The sequence below is a fragment of the Miniopterus schreibersii genome (genome assembly GCF_964146895.1).
Source record: "Miniopterus schreibersii genome assembly, chromosome: 2".
NCBI classification, from domain to species: Eukaryota; Metazoa; Chordata; class Mammalia; order Chiroptera; family Miniopteridae; genus Miniopterus; species Miniopterus schreibersii.
In genome coordinates, this window is record NC_138102.1 from 123,397,473 (window position 1) to 123,422,324 (window position 24,852).

General features: G+C 33.5%; 1 protein-coding gene across 19 annotated transcripts in view; it reads left to right on the forward strand.

The window, feature by feature from the left end:
• OSBPL8 (oxysterol binding protein like 8) overlaps positions 1–24,852 on the forward strand; it is a 211,050-nt gene that overhangs the window by 157,882 nt on the left and 28,316 nt on the right. For 18 of the 19 annotated variants that reach the window (XM_081129028.1, XM_081129036.1, XM_081129025.1 and 15 more), the window contains 8 exons: positions 7,004–7,074; positions 9,414–9,491; positions 11,863–11,964; positions 14,691–14,894; positions 17,416–17,500; positions 18,998–19,169; positions 22,544–22,781; positions 23,374–23,558. In XM_081129028.1, coding sequence (XP_080985154.1) covers positions 7,004–7,074; positions 9,414–9,491; positions 11,863–11,964; positions 14,691–14,894; positions 17,416–17,500; positions 18,998–19,169; positions 22,544–22,781; positions 23,374–23,558 — 1,135 coding nt within the window. Of the gene's footprint in view, positions 1–929; positions 1,343–7,003; positions 7,075–9,413; positions 9,492–11,862; positions 11,965–14,690; positions 14,895–17,415; positions 17,501–18,997; positions 19,170–22,543; positions 22,782–23,373; positions 23,559–24,852 lie in introns of those variants that run through there. The other variant, XM_081129031.1, reaches the window with a different exon arrangement.

A 24,852-nucleotide genomic window follows, 5' to 3' on the forward strand; every position in this document is an offset into this window, starting at 1 on the left:
TAAGTTACCTTAAAAATGAACCACTAAGTCAGTTGTAACTGAATTAGTTGTCCAGCTAAGTGGGTGCATTTCCAGGTTGAAAGTAAGAACTGTGATCAGAAAAATCAATCTAGGATATATAAAGAAAATAACTGACTAGAGTTTTTTAACTTCAATTAAGGTAGAGTAAGGTAAATGAATTTTAATATAACTAGGAAAGAATTTTTTGGAATTTTAAGATTAGCTATAGAGAGATGACATCATGTAACATTTTGGCTATAGGTACTTTCCTGTTGGATTTATTACTGTGGGATCATAAGGGTCACTTAGTTTTAACCTAGAGATTTCTTTCTTTACTGTGATAATAAAGGTGCATTTTTTAATGGGAGTGTTTTAAGTGGAAAATATTCATTGGTAGAGTATATATTTTGAAAAGTTTCAGTGTAATGAAGAACTGTATCAGCTCATTGCTGTTTCAAGGGAACACGTATTGGAGCAACAGCATCATTATGGTGTCTTTTTAATCATCTCTGTTGATTGAATTAACACTGTCTTAATGACTCATATATCCCTGCTAGAGGTAAAACTTAAATGTTTACCCTCTCTTTTAGCTGTTGGACTCCATTAAAATTGTACTTGAAAGAATAGCTTTCCTTATGAATTCTTAATCATGGCTGAGGCAAGCAGTAGATTAGATATAAATCTAGAGGCTTCAGGAAGGATAAATAGTGTTATGTTTATATCCATTTTGAAGAAGGAAAAAACTGCAAAGGAAAGAAATCAGAAAAGGTGGGTAGTGTGGCGGTTACTACAAAAACATAATGGATATGGAGAAAGGGGTTGCATTTTTGAGAAAGGAAGGGGAACTGATTTTATTACTTCATCCTGAATCTCGTATTGATCTTGCTGTGTTTTCCTAAAGCAGCAGTTCAGTGCAGGGCATTACTGCAAGGTAAAACATTAGTGGAATAGCCTTTCTTGTTTATCAGGCCATTGAAAAAACCCAGCAGCATGTCTTAATGCCTTTTCTGTCAGTCTCTTTCTCTGTTTATTGCTGATTTGACAGCCTCTGGTCCTCCTTTGCTGTTAAATGTGTGTGTCCTTTGTTTGTGCTGGTGGGTTTTGGTACATTTGGATGTGAGAGAAAAGCCTGTCATTGCCATACTGATATAATTAGCCTTCTGGGTGAGCATATACATTAAATAGACCTTCTAAACCATGAAAGAAGAAAGCTCACAACAACGTAGATTTTCTTCCTGTACTGTCGTTTCGCCTGTTTTATTTCCTCCACGAATTGATGGCCGAAAGCTTGTCCGGAACGCTTCATTTGGAGGATACAATGAACTTTCTCCTTCATTGCCAGGTTTGTTTTTTTAGTCTTACATTCTTTTCTGAATTTCTTGCACAGGTTTCATTAAAATAAAGTAGACATTTTAATATCTTAAAACTGCTTTGGTTTAAACAAAACAATTCTGTGTGAAAGGTTAGGTTGTAGCAACTGCTGCTGAAGTGCTTGGCTTTTCCATATTTTCTCTTACACTCTCTTAAGCTCAAACTTGAGAACTAATGATTCAGTGAAATATGAATCTTCAGTGCTTATAGCATGAATTTTTGTTTTAATTATAGGAATAAATAGTATGGTGCTTTGATAAAATTAAAGCCTTTCTGGACTTGAGATGAATGTAAAGTTCTATAAATTAACAAATTACAAATTTAAAAAAACAAAGGTTTTTGTAAATGAGACCCAAATATTTAATATTGATATTTGGCTATTTTCAGCAGAACAGTAATTATACTAAAATTGATGTTTAGTTTGTTTTAATAGCTCAGGTTCTGACTAAAGTGAAGTTTTTTGCCTAAGTTTAATTTTTGAAATACCTTATTTGTTGTTAGATGTGATTGTGTATAATTTGTTTTTACTAAGAAAATGTTATGTTATTGTTAGGGTAATAGTTAATGAAATTAGGTGTTTGACAGCTGTGACTTAGATATTAAATAATTGGTCAATGAGAGGTAAATATAAACTGATCATATCTGGATATATATTTTAAAATATAAATAATATTTTTCTTTTCAAAATTTTAAACTGCTACAAAATTATATCTATACTTGTAAGTTACATTTTTCTTTTAAAATAAAAATATTTTTTTAATATTCATGAAAAAATACTTGCTGAAACTGGTGCTTGCTTTAACTATATCTTTTTCTCACCCTTATATTTGTTAAACTTGAATTGTATTTTCACACTAACCTTTATTCTTGCCTTGTTGCAAATATTCATGTTGATAGGTAGTATATTCATTCCATTATGATAGTGAAGCACCTTTTAGAAGGTGTTACCTGGACAATTAAATAAATTACTTTAAATTCACTGATTTCATTTCCTTTTCTAATAGTGTTTCTGAAACCATAGCCCTTAATTGTTTCCTAAGTAGTGAAAGCTTTAAATAGCATTCATAATCTGTATTTAGTCTTCTTAGTATAGGTTACTATCATGCTTCTTTCTTACATTCTCAGAGTGGTATAAATTTTAGTATTTGTCTTTGTTTGAAGTGGCTTTGAAAATACAATATGCTGAATTTTTAAAATGTTAAATTCTCTGCTTGCTTTTACAATGTGACTTCCATTTCTGTATTCGTCTCTGTCTCCTTGTGCCTTTTTTTTTTTTTTAAAGCCAGCAAGCTTGCTGGAACACGTTGACCTTTTTGCCTCAAGTCTATTCAATACTAAGGAATCATGTGACCCTCAAAAAATAGAATATTTCACTTTTTAAAATTTGGTATTTACTTAGTTAGGTAATAAAAGGCAGAATTGTCAGTTTTTCTTGTCAAAGGATATATTGAAAATCATTCTGAATCACTTTGTTTGAATGGAAAAGTGAATGATTGACTTTGTTTTCTAATTCTTGAAATAGAGAAAATTGTACTTATTAGGGATGCTTCCATATTCCACTTAATACAGCCAACAGTTGTATTATAACCAGACATGATAAAAAGCTCTTTAAAATGTGTTTTATCAGCTGAGAAGTAGAATGGAATTCAGTACTTCAAAGAAGTGAGCAGCATTTTATGTATTTTAAAGTTAAAAGTAAAAAAGTTCTTGTTGGTCATTTTATTGTAGTGAAGAATTTTTTTAGATGCTTTTTTTTTTTTTTAGTCTCTCTCTCCCTCCCTCCCCCTCTCTAAAATCAATAAACATATCTTCTAGTGAGGATAAAAAAGAAAAAAGAATGGTGCTACTGGGGTATTTTATGGGATGTTGACTATTCTCTTTTCTTGATTTGGGTGGTGGTTATGCAGATATTAACTATATACATTAAATTTTACATTTATGTTTTATGCATTTTTCTGAAGGTGTGCTATATTTAATATATTTAAAAACTATTACAAGTGAAAGTAGATTCCATTTTATTAATTTTTGGATCAATTTATCAAATTTTTGTATTTGAAAGGATGAGTAAGGATTAGAACCTTCTTTTCAGGAACTCACAGTCAACTATGGAACATTTACATGAAAACAAGTAATTGAAGTATATTGTGATAATATGTTTGAAGTGCTATGTGTCTCAGAGAAGGGGACAGCTAATATGCTTACACAGTCAAAGCAAGGCCTCCCAGAAGATGTGGTCTTGGGTCTTGAGAGGCACCCTGGCATCCTAGAAACAGCATGAATTTTAGTTAGATCTAAGCTTGAATCAGCTCTGATACTATCACTTACTAATATTAATCAAGTTACTTAATTTCTGTGAACCTCAGTTTTTTCAATTATATAAAATATTGTTAATTGGGGGTTTTGTGACACTGTTTTAAGGATTAGCAAGTAAATAAAGCATCTAGCATAGTATGTTATAATCACAAGTACTCCTGCAAATGAATATTGGTTGCTTTATTGTTATTTATTTTCATTAATATTATGTTAACTATTATAATTATCATCATTCTTGATGAATGAATCAGAATTATCGAGGTACAGAATAGGTTAAAGGGATATAGACTCAGTGAGAAAGACGGCCAAAGCAGGAGAGTTCTAATAACCTGGAAGAATAGAGGGTATCTGAGTTTTTAGTTTTTATTGAGGCATAACTTACATATAGTTAAACGCACAACTTTTTAAATTTTTAGTTATGTATAGACAAATGTAACTACTTCCCAGTTCCCAGAACATTCTCTCATGCCCCTCCTAGTCAGTTCCTCCTTCAACAAAGGTAAACCACTGTTCCAACATCTAACACCATAGGTTAGGTTTGCCAGTTCCTGAATTTTATATAAATGGAAACATTCAGTATGTGCTTTTTTTTTTTTGGTGGGGAGAGGTGGCTTCTTTCACTCAGTGTTATGTCTGTTGTTTTGTATAGTAATAATTGGTTCTGTTCCATGGCTGTGTAACATTCTGTTGTGTAAATATAATACATTGATTTATTCCATCATTAATAGCCATTTATGTTGACTCCAGATTTGGGCAATTATGAATAAAGTGACTGAACATTTTGTACCTGTCTTTTGGTGAACATACATGCTCATTTCTGTTGGGTAGATCTAGGATCAGAATTGCTGTATATTAGAATATGAATACATTCAGCTTTAATAGATGCTATCAATAGTATTACAAAGTGGTTATGTTATATCCCTTTATACTCCCACAGGTAGTGAACAGAGCCCCAGTTACTCGACATTTTTACCTGTACTTCAATGGTGTTAGCTCTTTTAATTTTAGCCATTTTGATGGAGGTACAGGTTTCTGTCTCATTGTGGCAGTGGGGAGAGGATAGTAGGAAAGGAATTTACTATCTAAAACCACTAACAAGCAAACTTGGTGAAAAGTCATGATCTGTAACTATTCTGCCTTATTGATAATGGTGAGTAATGTGTTGTAGGCTTTAGGATTTTATCTGTATCACTTTTTTTTTTTAATAAGCAGTTTTAAAGTAATTTTGAGTTTCCACACATGGCAGAATATAAAAAGCTTAAGTATTTTGGCAGAGCCCTTTGGCTTCTAATAAATATACTTTTGTGACTGATTTTTTAAAGATAAAGATTATTTTGCATGGTTTTTAGAAAACCAACTTTATCCAGTCTAAAGAGAGTCCCTAGTGTGACACTTTGCTTTGCTTGCCTTGGAATTGCCCATGAAAACTTAATGTACAAAATGGCAATATTTTCTTTTGAAGCTTTTAAACATTTTTATATGTTCTTTGTATTTTATGCCAAAAATCTACTTATTTGCCCTTAGTTGAAACTCAAAAGTATTTGACCAGGCTTAGAAAGCATTTTTGCCTTATCCTTCTATAATTTTAAATAACTTGGAAGTCATCAGGGCCAGCTTTTAAAATAATGATGTGCAAGTTTGAGGTGTGATTTGCTTATTGATCTTGACATATAATATGCAACCTAGGTTTATGACTGCCCTTTTCCAACATATGAAACTTTCTATAAGACATATTTGCATGTTTAAAAAAGTTTATTCATTCTTATAACTTCTACTTTTGTTTTAATTTCTGTTCTGTTTTTATAATAATATGTGAATGTAGACACAGTGAAGTGATGTTTTTCTTAATCTAAGGGATTTGTCTAGATTCGGCTGAATACAAAACTTCACTAGAGAAATTGAAGTAAAAACCTGTTTTTGTGAAAATAAAAGAAGACATCATTTTTAAATTTACAATACATACTTTTAGGTAATCTGTCTGCTCTCACACATATATTTAGATGACCTTTGAAGTACTCTATATTAGTTTATTAGTATTGAGAATTACTTATTTACAAATATTTATCACTCTGAATAAATATTTTAGAATTTTTTAATTTAATTATATAACTGGTTTGCCTTACACCAAAGATTCAAATTCTGGTAAATTTTCATTTAAAATTCCATGTTGCATTTATGAAACAGGTCCGTCGTGTGTGTGTGTCCCCCACCCCCAGGATTGGGGTTGAGTAATCATTCTCTTTATCAGGGGTGGGGTGCTGGGAGGATGGAGGGGGTAGGTTCCTTCTTTATATTACAGGAAAAATGCAATAAAATTTCTGAATTAGGAAAATGGAGTGGATTTATTTTTAGGTGATATAAACCAAACACAGAATAAATGGAATTGTTGAAATGCTAGAAATGATTTTTTAAGTGCTGGGCTATGAATAATTATATACATATTTTTAATATAGGCTTTTATTGTACTCAGAACAAATAATTTTAGAGTTAATATTACTTGCCCTTAAAAGTAGAAAGAACTTCATTAAAATGAGTACTGCTCCTTCATGCCTGCCACATAAATCTTAGTATTAACAGATCTCTAATTATACCCTTATAACATTAATTTTTAACTGCTTTTGGCATAGTGTTATATTAATGTGCCACATGATTGCAGCGATGCACACGTGTTTATCCCAGTGCATGCATGCATTTCAGATTTGTCCTTTTAGAATTTATATAGCAGTGGTCAGTGACAGTGACAGTAAGGGCCAGTACAATTGAATGTGTACTCTGGCGCAGAGCACTGTGCTAAGTGCTTGCTGTGCATTCTCATTTAATTCTCACAATAAGCACATTGTTAGATTTGTTTAAGCCTCAATCCAGACTTATTGCCTTGGTCATCTTTTATCACCAGTTCTGGAATTGTTTTCCAGTTTGGCAAGAGGTATGAAAAGTATGTTAGATTGGTTTTATTGGGATTCTTTGTTAGGAAACAGCTCACTAGAAGAATAAAAGCTGCATGAAGCCTGAATTCATGCAAAGTGCTCTAGGAACAGAGAAAAGAGGTATTTTGCTTGATGTTGGTGGGTTCAAGGAAAGACTTCATTGCCTCTGAAATCCTTAATTTATTCTAAAGAATTATTATACTAAAAATCCTTAAACTTATAATAGTTTAAAACTGTATGTTCAGTCTAAGCTTCTTGTATTGATGTACATCAAATATATATTTGAAATTGAATGACTTACCTGCATTTGCTTTTTAATGCCTCTATATGCTTTTAAATGCCTGTATATGCTCAAAAGTAGCAATACTGATGTAATTACAATGTTTTTAAAGGTTTTGAAAGAGGAAGGGAAGACATTCTTCAAAATAAAGATGATTCTTCACTTTCTATGTCAAAGAGCAAGGTAAGCATATTGTTGTCCCCAAATACATGATTACAACATTTTTCTAATATTTAAGATGAGGGAACTATCAAATCTTATGAGATGTTCTTAGGTTGGTATATCTAAACTATGCAGTATGTATGAAAAAACGGAAGTCTCACTGGGGTTGATATAGTGTTCTTGTTTACTAACAAATATAGCCTATTGATAACCACTATCCTCTCTGGAATTATAATTTCTGGTATGGTTGCTACAACAGTACTTCTCAAACTGAAGTCTGAGAGTTACATTTGGAGAAATTCTCAGGATAAGCCATGCTTGAGAAACACATTGAGAAACACTATTTGATGCCTTGGTTTTCCTATGGGTTTATAATTCACTAGGTTTCCATAACATGTCAAGGGATTTGACTTCTGACTGTTACTTCTGGTCAATTTTAATAGCAGGAGAAACTTTTTATGTTTGTGGAATCAAACTTCAAAGATGTGAAGTAAGAAAACCTATTTCTTAAACTAGTAAATTCTCTGCTATTCTCAGCGATAGGCTTTGCTTTAAAAAGTCTATATTTTTTATTCCTCTTCTTGGGAGCAGTTGAGAAGATTCCATGATATGTTTTAATGTATAATCTTACACAAATTTTATTTGCACTTAGCTTTTCAGGAATTCATTACATAAAGGTCCATCTATCATGTATAAAAGTACTTAGGATGGAAGTTTAATAGTAGTTTATATGTAGATAACATGTACATGAGAAATGCCTTGATCATTTTTATACAAAATGTGTGATTAAAGAAAATTAAAGAGGAAATAATTATTTTGGGTCTGCCATGGCTAGAAATACAATGCAATTTGTAGAATTTTAAAAGTTTGTTTTTAAGCAGTTAATACCAGAATTGGTGAATGTGTGGTATAATGGTATTCCTTCCTACTCAGAAGCCTAAACACTTAAACCCCAGACCTACATATCGCAGCCACTATATGTAGTCTATAAATGGTTGAGATTGTTGGGGGGAGTTTATGGGGATGGGGCAGGGAGCCTAAAAATAAAAGTTTACATACCTTAATGAAACATTATGCTTTGGAACTGTTCTTTGAGTATAATAGCACCTAGTCATACATGAACGTTTAAATTTAAAATAATTAGAATTAAATTAGAAAGTCAGTTTCTCAGTTACATTAGCCACATTCCAAGTGCTCGATAGCCACATATGACTAGTGGCTACCATATTTGGACAGCTCAGATATAGAGTATTTCTGTCATTCAGAAAGCTCTACTGGATAACATTGCTTTGGAGACAAAAAAGTGAGTTTGAATCTTGACTCTCATCATTAAGATAGTGGTCAGTAAGGTTTTAAAAGAGGAAAGCTTTGTAAAATATTTCCAACAAATAGAGTTTATGATTTTTGGTATTTAAAAGGTAACCTGTTCGTTCTGAAAACTTAGTAATGTATTTAAAAAGACTATAGAAATCTTGGTTACTGGATCTTTTTTTCAGAACTAGCTATATAATATGGCAAGGATTTCTTGAAGTATATGTGTTATAATTTATCAAGCTCATATGACACCCTTCTGGCCTGTACTGGAATCTTTTAGGAATTACCAAGCCAGATCTTGTCATGTCTAGGAAACAGATTTCCTATTGTTCATGAAGATAAGTCATAAATTTGAGTCTGACTGAGATTATATATGAACAGTTTTAAAGGTGAGAAATCAATATAGTGAGATCGATAAAAGCAGGAGACCGGGAATTAGCTAGAGTACAAATCCCAGCTTATCTACTGACTAACTGTGTGTGACTTTAGGAAGTTAGTTAATCTCTTGGTCTTAATTTCCTTATTAGCAAAAGGGGGTTACTACAAGTGTCTCATGGGGTTGCTGTAAGGATTAAATGAGGTAGTGCACATAAAGTGTTTTAGCATAGCACCTGGTAAAGAGTAAACAGCCATTAATTTTCATTAACTTTTAAGCTAATACTATTAGTATTTGTCACTTAATAGTATCTAAGAAGTATATTATATTATAAATTTTCCTATTAAGCTGTGGGAAATAGAAACTTCACATTGTAGATTAATTTATTGATTAGTTTTTACTTTTTTGGTTTTGTGGGTTTAATGTGGATTATTTTTTTGTTCATTTGTTTGTTTTTCTTCATTATACTTTATCCCCTTAACATGGATCAGTTTTTAATTCCAAATACTATACTGATGGAAAATCAGTTGAAAATCAACATCTTCCTAAATCACAGCAATAAATGGGAAGAATGTCACAAGCATAGCTTGAACATTATTATTTTTATGCCATATGTGTAGAATAAATGAAGGTTTTAATTATTTTTTTGTTCATTTCTATGTGATTTCAGTCTGAATCTAAACTTTATAATGGCTCGGAGAAGGACAGTACAGCTTCAAGCAAGCTCACAAAAAAAGAATCTCTCAAGGTTAGTTTCCACAGTCATTTCATGACTTATATTATGCTTTGCATGTGCTTTTGAAAGTAGGCTAATAAGATAAAGAAATAAATATATCTTCCTGAAAGAAGAAAATAAATCCAGACAGGCACACATAAAAAAATGTCAATATTTGTATGATGTTCTGGAGTCAACGGAAGAGGCTACATAATGACTCTGCTAGAGCTCTTTCAGGCCTCACCTGGTCACTGCTGGGGCCCAGGACTAGATAATTCTGCAGAGCTGTGCCCAGTCAGGCACGTCACTGTGCTGTGGGACACCTGATGAGAAGCCCTAGTGCCCCTTGAAACTCAAACTGCTAGGTCCTGGGCTGAATTAGGCCCATGGGTAAATATACAAAAAGTCCTCATTTAACATTGTCAGTAGATTCTCGGAACTGTGATGAAATGATGTTTGATTTTACTATAGGCTAATTTTACTATAGGCTAATAGGTATAAACAAGAGTTAAGTTCCTGCAGTATCTCATCACTTGGAACTGTGGTGAAATTATGTATGATTTTACCATAGGCCAGTTTTACCATAGGCCAATTAATATAAACAAGAGTTAAGTTCCTACAGTATCTCATCACTGTTATAACGAAACAACGTTGAGCAAAACGACATTATTTGAGGACCTGCTATATTTTGTTTGACCTACACAGTGTTTTTAAAATTCAACAATTAGCCCTTGCCAGTTTGTCTCAGAGGTTAGAGCGTTAGCCCTCGGTATGAAGGGTCCCAGGTTTGATTCTGGTCAAGGGCATGTGGCCTCAGTTGCAGGCTCAATCCCTGGCCCCTGTCAGGGTTCATGCAGGAGGCAACTGATTGATTTGTCTCTCTCACATCAAGTTTTTCTCTCTCTCTCTCCTTCCCTCTTTCTCTCTCTCGCTCTCCCTTCCACTCTCTCTGAAAAGCAGTGGAAAAAATATCCTCGGGTGAGGATTAAAAAAAAATTCAACAATTACAAGTTCAGATTTCCACTTCTCTTAAGAATTGTGCAATATGGTGCCTGCCTCCAGATGGCCACAGATCCTGGAGCCTAAGGAACACATGCTTTTTCAATTGACTGATCCCTGTGTAGTCTCTTACCTCTTTTTTCCCCTCCATATTTGATCTTGTATTCATTTGTATTTGCAATTTGATATTAAATCTACTCTTAATTCAGATATGCATGATAATAAAGACCAAAAGTCTAAGTTTTGGGGCTGTAGAATTATTTAAATTTTGGTATTTGTATGCAGTCTCTTTACCTTTAAGTGAAACTAGGAAGATTTTGTTATAGTTAAAAAAAATACATATCACTGATAGGTTACCACTGCTCTTCTCCCATCCATGTAATAACAACAAAGCAATAATAAGACTACATTAATTCATTGCTACTTTCCCAGGTTATCTCAAAACTGACTTAATTATTTATATTTTACATAGTAGTGTTAGGAAAGAGCAAAATTTCCAGTTCATAATATGAAAAAACTGCTAACAGAGTAGTTTTCCATCAGTATGAGAATATATTAAGAAAAATTTCAGAAGCAACATAGCATGGTGGTTAAGAGCATGTCTTTTAGAGCCAGTTTGCCTCTGTTTGAATTCTGCCTCCATGACTTACTAGTTGTGTGATCTTGTGCAAGTTACTCTGTGCCTGTTTTCTCTTTTGTAGAATAAGGATTCTAATGGTCCTACTTTCCAAGGTTATTGTAAAGATTAAATGAGGTAATACATGTAAAGTACTTAGAACTGTGACTAGTACACAGAATGTACCCAGTAAATGTTGGCTCTTATTATTTATACTAGGAATTCTGTGTAAGAGTGAAAAAAATTAGGTGAACATGGAAATGCTTAAAAAAATAATGAATGGGAGAACAGTTTTTTAATGTGTTTAAAACTTAAAAACAAATGCAAAAGCTATATATTTGTATAGGTTGTATACATAGAAAAGGCCTGAAAGGATAGTGTTTTCAAAATGGTTAACAGTGGTCAAGTCTATGGATTGGAATAGGATAGGGTATAATAAAGGTGGTTTTTTAGCTTTATTTGTGTTGTTTAAAATTTTTACCATGAGATTGTATTTATGTATTATTACATATATAATTTTAAAAGGGTAAAATTCTTTAAAAAGATACAGAGAACTGGACTAGGTTGATTAGAAAAACTTAGATTCTAACCTTCTCTAAAAATTTCTACAAGTTCTTAAGAAACAAAACCAAACAAAAAACAGAAAAAATAGCTCTTTTATCCTAAGATGCTAGAATTCTAAAAGGGGGTTAAAATTTTATACTCTACATTCTATAGACCTAAAAATTTAGAAAAGAAATTATCCATTTCTAATGAATTTTTAATTTTTCTATTATTTTTGTAAACTAGGTGCAAAAGAAAAATTACCGAGAAGAAAAGAAAAGAGCCACAAAGGAGTTACTTAGTTCAATCACAGATCCTTCTGTTATTGTCATGGCTGATTGGTTGAAGGTCAGTTTGTATTGAATCTTGAATTCTCATTGCTGGATGTTTACCTACTGGAATAAGAAAGCCCAGAGTTCACTAAAGCCTGCAAGACATAAATAACTACTAGGAGGATTGTTTTTCACTAACAAACTATTAATTGTATCCCAGAGGTCCTCTGTTCCAATCTTAATGGGGAGAAGGAACCTTAATGTTCTCTCTGTTGACAACAACATCAAATATGTATAACAGTTCTTTTAAAAAGGCCTTATGATTTGTGCAACATTATGTAGTCTAATCAATATGCTGTAAAGAAATACTTTGCTTTTTAAATTATCATTTAGTATTATTATAGACTTGGTATATGCATTATTGAGAAGATAAGATACAAAGCTAATATAAAAATTATTTGAAATGGATTAGTTTTCAGAGAAATGTACATATTGCTGTTTCATGCCTTATTATTCTGTTGGCCTCTGGTTATTCCCACTTATTTTTATTTCCTTTTATCATCTCAGTCACTCTATCCTCTATCCTCTTTCTCGTTCTTATCTGAAGGATATTTGGTAGTAACCTTTCAGACTAAGGCTAACTTTGAGAATGATCTTCTAAGACCCTGACTCCCAAGAAGTTTTAGTACCTGGCATCGACCTAAAAATTACCGCAGCCCTGAAAGCTTTTCACTTTCCCAAAGAGTTGGTACAATCTCCAACCTAAAATCTTTATGAGTTCTGTCACTGAAGTTCTCTTACTAACATAGGAGTCTCATGATGGTTTCCCTGATAGTTCAGGTAATACTAGGGTCGTCTTCAATGTTGTGCTGAGAACACCTTCTAATTTTGGCTCTACTTAGAAGACTTTAAGCTCCAGATCTCACTTGGGTTTTTCAGGGCTAAACCTACTCCTGTCTTTCTTTGTTTTTTTAATGTTTTAATTTATCTTTATTATTGGAAGTATTACAATGTTCTCTTTTTTCCCCTCCCTCCTGCACCCCTCCCCCCAGGCCTTCACCACACTATTGTCTGTGTCCATGGGTTATGCATATATGCTTATAAGTTCTTAGGTTAATCTCTTTCCACCCACCCTCCCACCCGCCCCTACCTTCCCTCTGAGGTTCTTCAGTCTGTTCCATGCTTCTATGTCTTTGGGTCTATTTTGTTCATTGGTTTATTTTGTTCATTAGATTCCACATATGAGTAAGATCATGTGATACTTGTCTGTCACTGAATGGCATATTTTGCTTAGCATAATACTCTCCAGGTCTTGCCATGTTGCCTCAAAGGGTAAGGTATCTTTCTTTTTAACAGCTGCATAGTATTCTATGGTGTAAATGTCTGAGAAGATGCTTGATATGATTTTAATCTTCTTGAACTTGTACAGCCTTGTTTTGTGTCCTAACATGTGGTCTATCTTTGAGAATATCCCATGTGCACTTGAGGAGAATGTATATTCTGCAGCTTTGGGGTGAAATGTTGTATAAATGCCAATTAAGTCCATCTGATCTAGTGTGTCATTTAGAGCCACTGTTTCCTTGTTGATTTTTTGTCTCAAAGGTCTATCCAGTAAAGTCAGTGGGGTGTTTAAAGCCCCCTATTATGACTGTATTGCTGTCAGTCTCTCCCTTTGACATTGGATTTCCCCAACCAACTCCCCAAAACTCCCCCACATACCCCTGGATAACTTTCTAAATCTTACCTTCATTCTGATAATTTGCCATCCATGTTCTACTATCACATCTCCAAGATCTAGAATCTTATCTCAGAATAACTCTTATCTTTCCATCTCTTTTACATATATGCATATTTTTCTTAAAGATTTTCTTCTGTTTTCATTTCTGGTTCCAAACTCCTCCTTTCTAAATTTTTCTCGTCTAGAGTTATTGTGGTATGCCTATTTGAGGAGTTTGGAAGCCCTGTATTTATTTCATAATTCATGTAAGTGCATTGAGAGAACAGATGTTTTACAGTAATAAAACTGAAGATAATTCCTAGTTTTTAATCTAATATTATATTAGCATGTTTTTCAGTATTGTGAATTCAATGACTTGCATAGAAACACTTTTATGGATTTCAGAAACAGAATAGGAAAAGCTAGCTATAGACTTATTTTTGACATAGCATTAAACCCTAGGATGAGAAACATTTTATAAGACTAGAGAGAGAGTTATGCAACTTGTGTTTTTAAATTTACCCAAGAAGTTTCTGTGGCACACTTTATGTAATTACTAACAAGGGAGTAATTTAGAGGTGATTTTAGGACTAAAAGGATGCTCTTCCCTCTTTTACCACTCACCGAATGTTTCGGGAATTTCTGGTGTGCGCTAACAGTACTCTTTATGTAGTGGTAAAGGGGGTAGGATCTTAAAAGGTAGAATTATCTTACACTCACAGAAATAAAATTACAGCTGTTATAGATGCTAAGAGGAGAATCTTGATATTAGGCAAGTATATTTTAATAGCCCCTGACCTGACTTAGAAGGTTAGGAAAACCATTCTACTTAGTACAGTATTTTGAAACTGGTGACCGAGTCTCCCACTAGAATTTAGGATCCTCAGAAGCAGGAGTCATGCTATTTTTATGTTTATTATTAGTGCCTGCCATTTAGTAGCTTTTTAAAAACTATCTGTTGACTCTAACATGTACATTTTCTGGAAATATTAAATTAAAACATCCTATTTGCCATTATTCAATTTGTGTCTTGTGGAGCATAAAGAGAAAAACAGAGCTTTATTTCTTAAACTTATTTTCTGTAGATTCGTGGTACCCTAAAGAGCTGGACCAAGTTGTGGTGTGTATTGAAACCAGGGGTGCTACTGATCTATAAAACCCAAAAAAATGGTCAGTGGGTAGGAACAGTCCTTCTGAATGCCTGCGAAATCATTGAGCGTCCATCAAAAAAGGATGGCTTTTGTTTCAAACTCTTTCATCCTTTGGAGCAGTCTATTTGGGCAGTAAAGGTAAGCACTTGTTTTATAGGTAAAAGGTAAAGATGTGAGTAGAACTGAGACAAGTCAATCTAGTGATTGCTGTTCTCTGCCAGCACTAATAAATTTATTTGTTTTCAAGGGCATTATTCCTCTGTCTCTACCCACAATGAAATGTGCACCAAATGTCCCTGTTTATCTTTAAGATGTAACTTAAAAATTTCTCCAGAAAACGTTTTTCTAACTTATACTGTACCTTATTATCTTTTTGCCATGGGGATTCAGTTTGTACTGTTTTTAAAATTTTGCAATTAATAATTTTGCTTTGTAATATTGTATCATATTTACTGTGTTGTTCTCTTTATCAAAATTGTAGTGTCTGGTAGAACAGAAGCTTCCATTTATTTTTGTTTTGTTTTTTCTGTAGCTATGTAAATATGTGATAAGAAGAAGCTTGTAAGAGTCTTCCTTACTCTTGAGAGGCAACTTTCTTTGAAGATGGAGCTCTAATGCTTTATAACTGAAAAGCATTACTGTGGTCACTCCTGTATTATGAAACTTAATCAGGAACTTAATCAGGAAAATAGAAACGCCTTATTGATTAACTACCAAGAAATTCTACAAACAGTAGACGTGCAGCACATGCTAACTGAATAAATGAGTCTGAATCTAGTTTAAGTTTTTACAAAGCCACCATTGTTTTAATTTGAAAGAAGGTCAGTTACACTTGCATAAAGGGTTTAGAACTCCTTTAAGGAAAAACACGTAATTGAGATTAGGGCTAAGTAAAAGTAGCTTCAGCTTTTAAATATTTTTGGTATTGCTTAATTAGGCAATATACATATACCTAGGAAAAATCCTGGACTTTTCACCTTTATTTCAGTAGTCTGGAGTTAGGAATAAATTTAGGATTACAGAGTTAGTTCCATTCTGGAGTTAGATACTTCCCATAGGGGAAATAATTTAACCCATACAGCCTGTGGTATTTATATATCATGCTATACTCAAGTGAAAAAAGATTCCTTTCAAAACCTTTTATGTATTTAAGTATTTATTCTTTACTATTAGTCTTAGAAATCGTAAGAATTATAATGTATTTTTAAATCATTAAAAATATTTTTAACCCTGGCTGAGTAGCTCAGTTGGTTATGTCAACCCGATATACCAAGGTTGTGGATATAATGTCCAGTCAGGATACATACAAGAAGCAACCAGTGAATGCGTAAATAAGTGGAATGACACACTGATGTTTCTCTCCTCCTCTCTTCTTTCCTCTCTCTCTCTCTCTCAAATCAATAAATAAAAAATTTAAGAAATAATGAAAAATAAATTTTGATGTGAAGTTTATTTCATTGCAACTATTTCTGGGAGGGAAGTTTGTACAATTACATGAGCATCAGAATGTTCTCCACAAGCAAAACCTGCTTAGGACATTGTTTAAACAGTTTTAAAGTCAGTGTCAATGATTAGGAAAAAATGATGTTTATGAATTCTTACTTTGTGTCAGGCACTCTTTTGAGCATTTTACATGGAATCTTTTTAATTCTTACACCTTTAGGAAAGATAGTTTCCCCCTATGAACCAGACAAAGAGATTGAGGCCTAAGGAGGTTACGTAAATAATTCTTCTAACGTGGAACCAAGGTTGAAACCCAGGCAGTCTGACTCTAGTTCCTTCTCTATGCTGGTTCTAGAAACTGGCCCATAAATTATAAAACTATATGAAAATACTTAAGGCATTTTATAAGATTTGTTAAAATCATTCTGATTTTTCTGTTTTTAAATTTTAAATCTTCATCTTTACTTTCTGATGTTTATACTTTTTAAAGTTCATTTTATTCCTTGATCTGACCATTTTAAAAATTATGCTTTTTCTATCAAAATTATACTATAAATTCAATCCTCAGGTTTTTCTTTCCAGATAAGAACTCTGTCCACCTAAGATTAGCCTTGGTAATGGTAATTACTGTAGAGCTCTCAGTGTTGTATACTTCTAAAACAAATAACCCCAGCCAACAACAATAAAATTCCTTTTTCTTTATTGTTTCTGGAAAAATAAAATTAGGTTTTATAGTTGGTATTTATAAACAAGTGTATCATTGGTTATAAACGGACGAAGCTTTATTTTTTCCTAGACCTAGTGAAAATTTCGGTTTTTTTTCTTTTTCTTATAAAATACAACCATATTTGCAGCTGTTTTTCTATAGGCTCCTAGAAACTAAGTATTTTTTTCTAGTAGTATATGTGGGATGTAAATTCTCTGTTAAATTAAAATTTTGTCTAGCATTGTAAATTTTAGGTTTCCCTTTTAATATGTGAGCAATGTATAGAGATAATGTTTAATGATAGGTATATTTGTTGAAAGAGGAAAACTTTTCTTAATACTCAACATTTACTTTCTCAAGAAGCATGAAATTAAAGCTTGTTTGCTTTTAAATTTTAACCCATGACTAATTTAAATTGTTACCAATAATAATGGATAGTATAAAGTTGAGATCTCATAATCCTGTATGCCATTTATTTTACTTATTTTTATTTTATTTGTTTATTTTAAGGGTCCAAAAGGTGAAGCAGTTGGATCCATAACTCAGCCCTTACCTAGCAGTTACTTGATCATCCGAGCTACTTCGGAGTCAGATGGTAAATAGAGGTTTTGATGGATTGGATTTTGGTTTCATTTTTAAGGGTTTATTTTATATACTGCTGTGTATTTTCCTTTGGGAAATATGTATTTAGTATAGTATTTGCAGCAGAAGTGTTGTAATCGTAAATTGCTTAGAACACTAAATAGGTCATGAACTTGAGTAGGTAGCAGGAATCTGATGGGAGGGAAGCATGGGGTATCTGAGTGGTGTGTTAGCAGCCTGGTTTTCTTTGTCTTCCACTGACATGTTAACGCCTTTTTGACTTGGTTAGTGTTCTCTGTGGTACCTCATTAAGTTTTATTGTTTTGGAGGTACATTTAATACTACTTTTTCATCACTAAGTAGTAACATATGACACACAAGTACAAACTTCTGTTCTGCACTTATTAACTTACATGCAATTCCTAAAGCAAATTTAGGGAGAGCAAAACTTATTTGAAATCAAGGTAACTTTAAAACTTTAATAATTGATAATGGATTTCTGCCTCACTTTTATATTTTATAGCTTAGACTAGCCTAGCCTAAGGAATCTTGTAACCTTCCAAAGTTACCAAATGATTATTTTTAAAATTAAAATATCATAGGCACAAGCATTTGTTAAGAAAGTCTTTTATTTGGCTGATATTTCCAGCAGATGCTAAAACAAATGTATATGAATTTTAAGTGAGATAACATTTTTTCCCCTGCTAATTATAGTTCTAAATTTTAATTAAAAAAATAAAGTTACTGTCCAGCTGGTGTGGCTTCGTGGTTACACGTCAACTCATGAACCAGGAGGTCACAGTTTGATTCCCTGTCAGGGCACATGCCCAGGTTGTGGGCTCAATACCCAGTAGGGGGTGTGCAGGAGGCAGCCAATCGATGACTCTCTCTCATCATTGATGTTTCTGTCTATCTCTCTCTGAAATCAATTTTAAAAAAATAAAGTTACTAATGTTTCTACTAACTAGTATGGCAGTTAATGACGTTATTGTACAGGTATTTCCCTGACTTAAAAATTTTCATACATATAAGTAGAATGGATGCCAAACCTGGTAATAGACCTACTATCAACAAAACATAAAAATAAAAAATAAAATAAATGTTTAAAAACGGCAAAACAACATTATTTTAGTTTGTTTATAGTACAAACATATCCCCTTCAGTATATTTTATGTACCGTTTTGGTACCTTCAAATTATACTTCATGTTAGTGTCTAAGATTTAAAAAATAAAATACATTTATTTTCATTAAGTGTGCTTACTAATGTGTGCTATATTCTATTAATTTACCATTGGTTTCTAGATACTTAGTATATAAAAAGCACTTGATAAACTGAAAAATTGCATTAAAAAACCCCTGTAAGACTATGTTCAAACTAATTTTTCCAGTGCATGTTTCTCAAAGAAATAATAGTATGCTTAAAGGCTAACAGTATTAAATTGAGATAGATGTTTTTATGGTTTTTAGGGTTTCTTGAGTTATGCTGCTTATGAATCTGTGTTCTTCTAGGAAGGTGCTGGATGGATGCTTTGGAGTTGGCTTTGAAATGTTCTAGTCTTCTTAAACGTACAATGCTCAGGGAAGGAAAGGAACATGACCTGAGCATTGCGTCAGAGAACACACATGTGACTTTGTATGGCTTATTACGTGCTAACAATCTCCACAGTGGTGACAACTTCCAGTAAGTAGATATTGCCCCTAATTTGGTAATTAGAGACCATTTGTTTACTAGGTTAGTTGGAAGGCCTAGAATTTTTGTAGTATATGTAGGATTGAAATTTGGCTGTCTTCTTCCCATTATATCACCTACGGCCTGGCTTAAGATTCGTTAGTTACCGTGATAAGGTATAGAAAGTTATATCCTTGACCCTTGCTTAATGTGAATTACTTGTTATTTCCCAAATGCATCCATGCTGACTGTCTACCTTGTCTTTGGACATGGTGTTCCCTTCATTAAGAATGATTTCGAGTCCTCCTTGCTCTTTTCTCCTATCATAAGACTGTATTCTTCAAGACCAATCTCAAATATTATATCATATGCGAAGGCTTTCCTGCCTCCTAACCACCAAATATATAATCTGTCTTTCTATTGCGGTTCTATAGCACTGGTTTGGGTTTTTTTGGTGGGGTTTTTTGTGTTTTTTTGGTAATGGTACTTATTCTTTCTGGTATTGGTGGAATTCTCCTATTGTGTTTCGAGTTGGAACTGTTATCTTACTGTTGTTTTATCCCCTGAAGCATTTATAGTAGTTAATACTAAAAAATATATATTTCTCCTGGAAAACTCAATACTTTGCTTGAGGTTCAGAGGTTTGTTGAGGTTCACACCTCTTTTGTTGCTTTGTAGGAAAAACATTAGACTTCCCCTTTTCCTCCCTTGCCCCAATTCTCAGTTTCTGCTCTACAGCTACTTACTGCTGTCAGCATTGGGTTACTCTCCTCAAACTTGTTAGACCGCTGCCTTCGTCCATGTAGCCTGAACTGAATTTTTTTTTTTCTTATCTTTTTGCTTGACTATTTTTCTTTACTCTCTTTGAAAACCTCCATCACCTGACCTTTCACATCCTTTCTTTGCAGAATTATAATCTGGAGTTTTATCTTAATCCTCAGAACAAAAGCCTGAATGGGATGGGATTGGGAGTGGGAGCACAATTTATATAGGAATGGGTGTTGGGGCCTCTTCCTGAAATTTTTTTCCTCGAAGCTCTTCAGCTGTAAACCATTCATTGTTTTTGTTGAATACCAGGTAATCTTTAAATGCTCTTATTTGGGGATCTTAAAAATTCATCTGCTTCACATATTTATTCATTAAAATTTTTGAGCCTGTTTTCTGTGTAAGATACCATACTTTTTTCTGAATAATTTACCACATTTTGAGTAGGGAGATGAATCTGATATGACCCTAAATTTGAATCCAGTACTACAGTTTCTTAGTTACGAGATCCTGAAGAGATGTTTTGTTTCAAACCTATAAAATGCCGGACAGCAATAAATAGTAGAAAGAAAAGAATAATATAAACACCCAAAGGAGAGATGCTTTAGGGTAATACAGGATCAGGAGAATTTACAGGATGAAGACAGAATATCCTTCTAGGGAATCAGGGAGAGGATCAATATAACAGATTTTTACAAAAGTATAATCAACATATCAACATGTTTACTTGGCTATGACAGAAAATGAGCTGGGAGCCGATAATGCAGACATGAGGGGGTGGGAGCCTAGCTTTGGGACTTAAAGTCTGCTTGGATGTAAGAGATAGAGTGGGTGAAGTTAAAGAAGATTACCAAGCTTTAAGCCTCAGTGACAGGGAAGATTAGGGTAAAATAAAACAAAAGACCCCATGTTTGGGAGATAATTTATTAAGTATTGTACATGTTGAAGATGCAGTGGTCTCAAAATGTAGATGATGTCAGCCAAGCGTTTTAAAACATGGGTCTAGCCTGCCGGGCGTGGCTCAGCAGTTGAGCGTCGACCTAGGATCCAGGCGATTGGGGTTCGATTCCCAGTCAGGGCACATGCCCGGGTTGTGGGCTCGATCAATGACTCTCTCATCATTGATGTTTCTATCTCTCTCTCTCCCTCTCTTTTCCTCTCTCTGAAATCAATAAAAATATATTTTAAAAAAATAAATAAATAAAACATGGGTCTAAAGCTTATTTCTGCGTGCATGGGTTTGGAAATCAAATAGAAATTGGGTAGCTTGCTAAAGGAGAGAGAGGATAGAGAAAATAAAAAAGGGCCAAGGAAGATGAAAATATTTAAGGGTAGGAAGAGGCAAGAGGGATCAGAAAGCTTAAAAAAGTAGGAGCACAGTTACATGGAACCCCAAGCATTAAGACTATTTCAAAGAAAATAATCATCTTCTAAGTTCAGTGATGCAGAGAAGTCAGAGGAGGCGAAGATTAGATAAGGCCGTTGGGTTTGTCAACTAAGCCATCCTTAGTGACCTTAAAGGGAACAGACTCACTGGATATAGAGGAATGAAAACCAGACTGTGAGAGGTTAAGGAGAGAATAGGTAGTAAGAAAGGAGAGACAGCAATTTTAGACTACTTTTTAAAAATATATGATCATAAAGAAAAAGAAAGAAAATAACGTATATAAAAATGAATTTCTGTTAGAAATTCTCTGGTTAAAATCCAAACAAATTAAGATTTTGGAAAAATAGAGACTAACATAGGAATCAAATAGGACTTCTATGCTCTGTTACTGTCTCAGCATTATTAAAGCATCAATGATATATGATGGCATCGTATATTCATTTGAAAGTACTTTAGTACTTTCCAAATCCTATAGGATTTTTATGCTAAATGAAACCCACAGATACTTTCCTAAAAAAGAAATTTCTAAAAATATTTGATTCTGGAAGTGAGGTTTTTAAAAATTTTTTTTGGTGTAGATTATTAACCCTAATCACTTTAGGGTTAGTATAAAAAGGGTTGGTTAAAATAGCTTATCAATTTTAGGTTACTGGTTCATTTCCTTAAGCTAATATTTTCATTTCCAATTCTCCTTAGACATTTTCTCAAGATTAAGCTTATCAGTTAAGTATTAAATAGATATAATTGCTTACCTTTTACATTTTCTTGTCTTATTCTTAGAGTTATTTTGAGTGACTTTGGAGACCTTTACAGGTGGAAAGTCATACTTCATTTGAGTTTACTTGAGAGTCTTAACTTGAAGTTTTCCTTCAGACCAGAAGTGCCAGTGAGGTTGACTCAAGTGATGATGACTGCAAAACTAAGAAAAATATCTAGCAAGAGATAGACTAAAATTTTGCTTTTGGACAATTTTAGCCCCCAGTGTCATCTTTTTAAATATTTCCTCAGATTTTTACTTAACTTCTCTGTGCCATTTACTAATCTGTAAAGTGAGAATAATACTACCTATCTCATAGAGTTATTTTGAGGATTAAATGGGTAAAACTATATAAAACACTAAGAACAGTGCACGACACATAGTAAATTCTCAGTAAATGTTAGATATCATTCTTATTTACAAATTAAGTATTCTTAACGTCTTTTATTCTTCCTTCTAATAATTCTTTCCCTTAAGGTTAAATGATAGTGAAATTGAACGACAGCATTTTAAGGACCAAGATATGTATTCTGATAAATCCGATAAAGAAAATGATCCAGAGCATGATGAGTCTGACAATGAGGTGATGGGGAAAAGTGAAGAAAGTGACACAGATACATCAGAAAGGCAAGATGACTCATATATTGAACCTGAACCCATTGAGCCTCTAAAGGAGACCACTTACTCTGAACAGAGCCATGAGGAACTTGGAGAGGTAAAAGTCTGTGATTTTCAGAGATTTGGGTTTTCTAATTCTTGGAAATTTTCAAATGAAATTAAATATATTTGTTTGACCTATTGCTTAATCTCCCAAAAGAATATTTCTATACCTATTTTATTTTAAAAGTTGCATACATATGAAATATATCAGGATTTATAAACAACTAAAAACATATAATACTTACACAAATATGAATATATTCTATTTAAAGTTTACATTTTCTTCAGGTTTGCTTTTGAAATAGGATGCTGCTAGATGTCATTGCCAGGTACAAGTAAATTGCAAGGAAATGAGTTTATAACTTTCTTTATTATTGCTAGGGCATAGAAGTAGAGATAGGATAGTGGAGTATAATATTTCTGTAATGGAGTCTTATCATTCACTTTGATGTCCCTTGCAACTACCCTTTTTATCTAAACTTTATAGCTATAGATTTTATTATTATTTAATAGGTTATTTTCACATTTTAAGAATGCTTGCACTGGACAAATAGAGAATTCTGATTTTCAACATTAGCTGTCTTTTCTATACATCTGTATGTCTGAAATAAGTATAATATTTCAGTATTTCTTGTTAATTGCTAAAGGCAGGTGAGGCTTCTCAAACAGAAACTGTGTCTGAAGAAAACAAAAGCCTTATCTGGACACTGCTGAAACAAGTCCGTCCTGGCATGGACCTGTCCAGGGTGGTTCTGCCTACATTTATTTTGGAACCTCGTTCTTTCCTGGATAAACTTTCAGATTACTACTATCATGCAGATTTCCTATCTGAGTAAGTAGATTCTTATTTCTTAAAACAGAAGATACTTCTTGGTTTTAGAGGCTTTCCAGAGTGCTAGTCAATGGTTATGCCTTACCAAAATCGGGTTCTAACGAGATATCACTCTCTTCTCCACTACCTCTGTAGTTGACCTTAATAAGTAAGAAACATATTTAATACTTTGGTGTACTGTTTTCAGTTGAGTTGAGCGATGACCAGCTTGAGGAGTACAGGAATTTTGCCCCTCACCTGACAGCACTGTTTTCACAGGCTCCCTGGCTGTTCACAGGCCTAACACAGGGAACGTGGTTGGTTGGCATTCTTTGCTTCCCTCCACTTCAGCCCTCTTCAGGTCCGTCCTAGGGCTTGTGCTTTTGTTTATAGTTACCCTCTGCATTTTTGTGAGGTGCATGCAGCCTACGTGATCCAAATGCCCTGCCAGTTGCTGGCTCTTGGCATAAATCTCCTCTTTTGTCTGCTTTTGTTCCTGCCAGCTGTTTCAGAAGATGGCAGGCATAAAGGAGGTGGAGGAAGAACTGTCCAGGTCTGTCCCAACAGTTGTTAAAGACAGCAATTTTGTATGTTTCCAAGTTTCACCTGCGCCCCCATTCCAGCTACAGTGGTGTTTCAAGGCACTGTTTTCTAAGATTCTAAGTTCTGGCCCTGTGACCTCTTTTTTAGATTCTGTATCAGTATCTGTATTCATCTTACTGGTTGCATTATTAGTCTATTAGTTGTATTAATAAACAACTAATTGCAAAAATTATAAGCTAAATCAAAAGATCATTGATAAATTATGGAAGATTTTTGCAAATTAAATCATGCACAAACTGTTAATCTCCCTAAAATAAAAAGTGCTCTTACAAAGTGATTGAAAATGATAAACAACCTAATAGAAAAAGAGTGGAGGAAATGACTAGTTTAAAAATGAAGAAATAGAAATAGTCCTTAAATATACACACTTCACACAAAATAAGAAAAATGCAGATGCAAACTATAAGGTACTATTTTTTTATCCATCAACATTGACCAAAAGTCCAAAAGCTTTAATACCTCAGTTCTGCCTTATATACCTTATTATATTTCTTTCTTTTATCTTTCTAGAAATTCACTTCTCTCAGAGTGTGAGGTAGGTTCCTGTGAATTACAATAAGATCTTGAGAGATGCCCATTTTTCCCATATTGAAAGGTTGCACTTTTCTGGTAACACACACTATTTTATTACCAAGGCACTCATACACTGCTGCTGGGTGATGTAAACTAGCACAGGGCCTTTGAAAAGAACTGGCAGTACTTGCCAGAATTA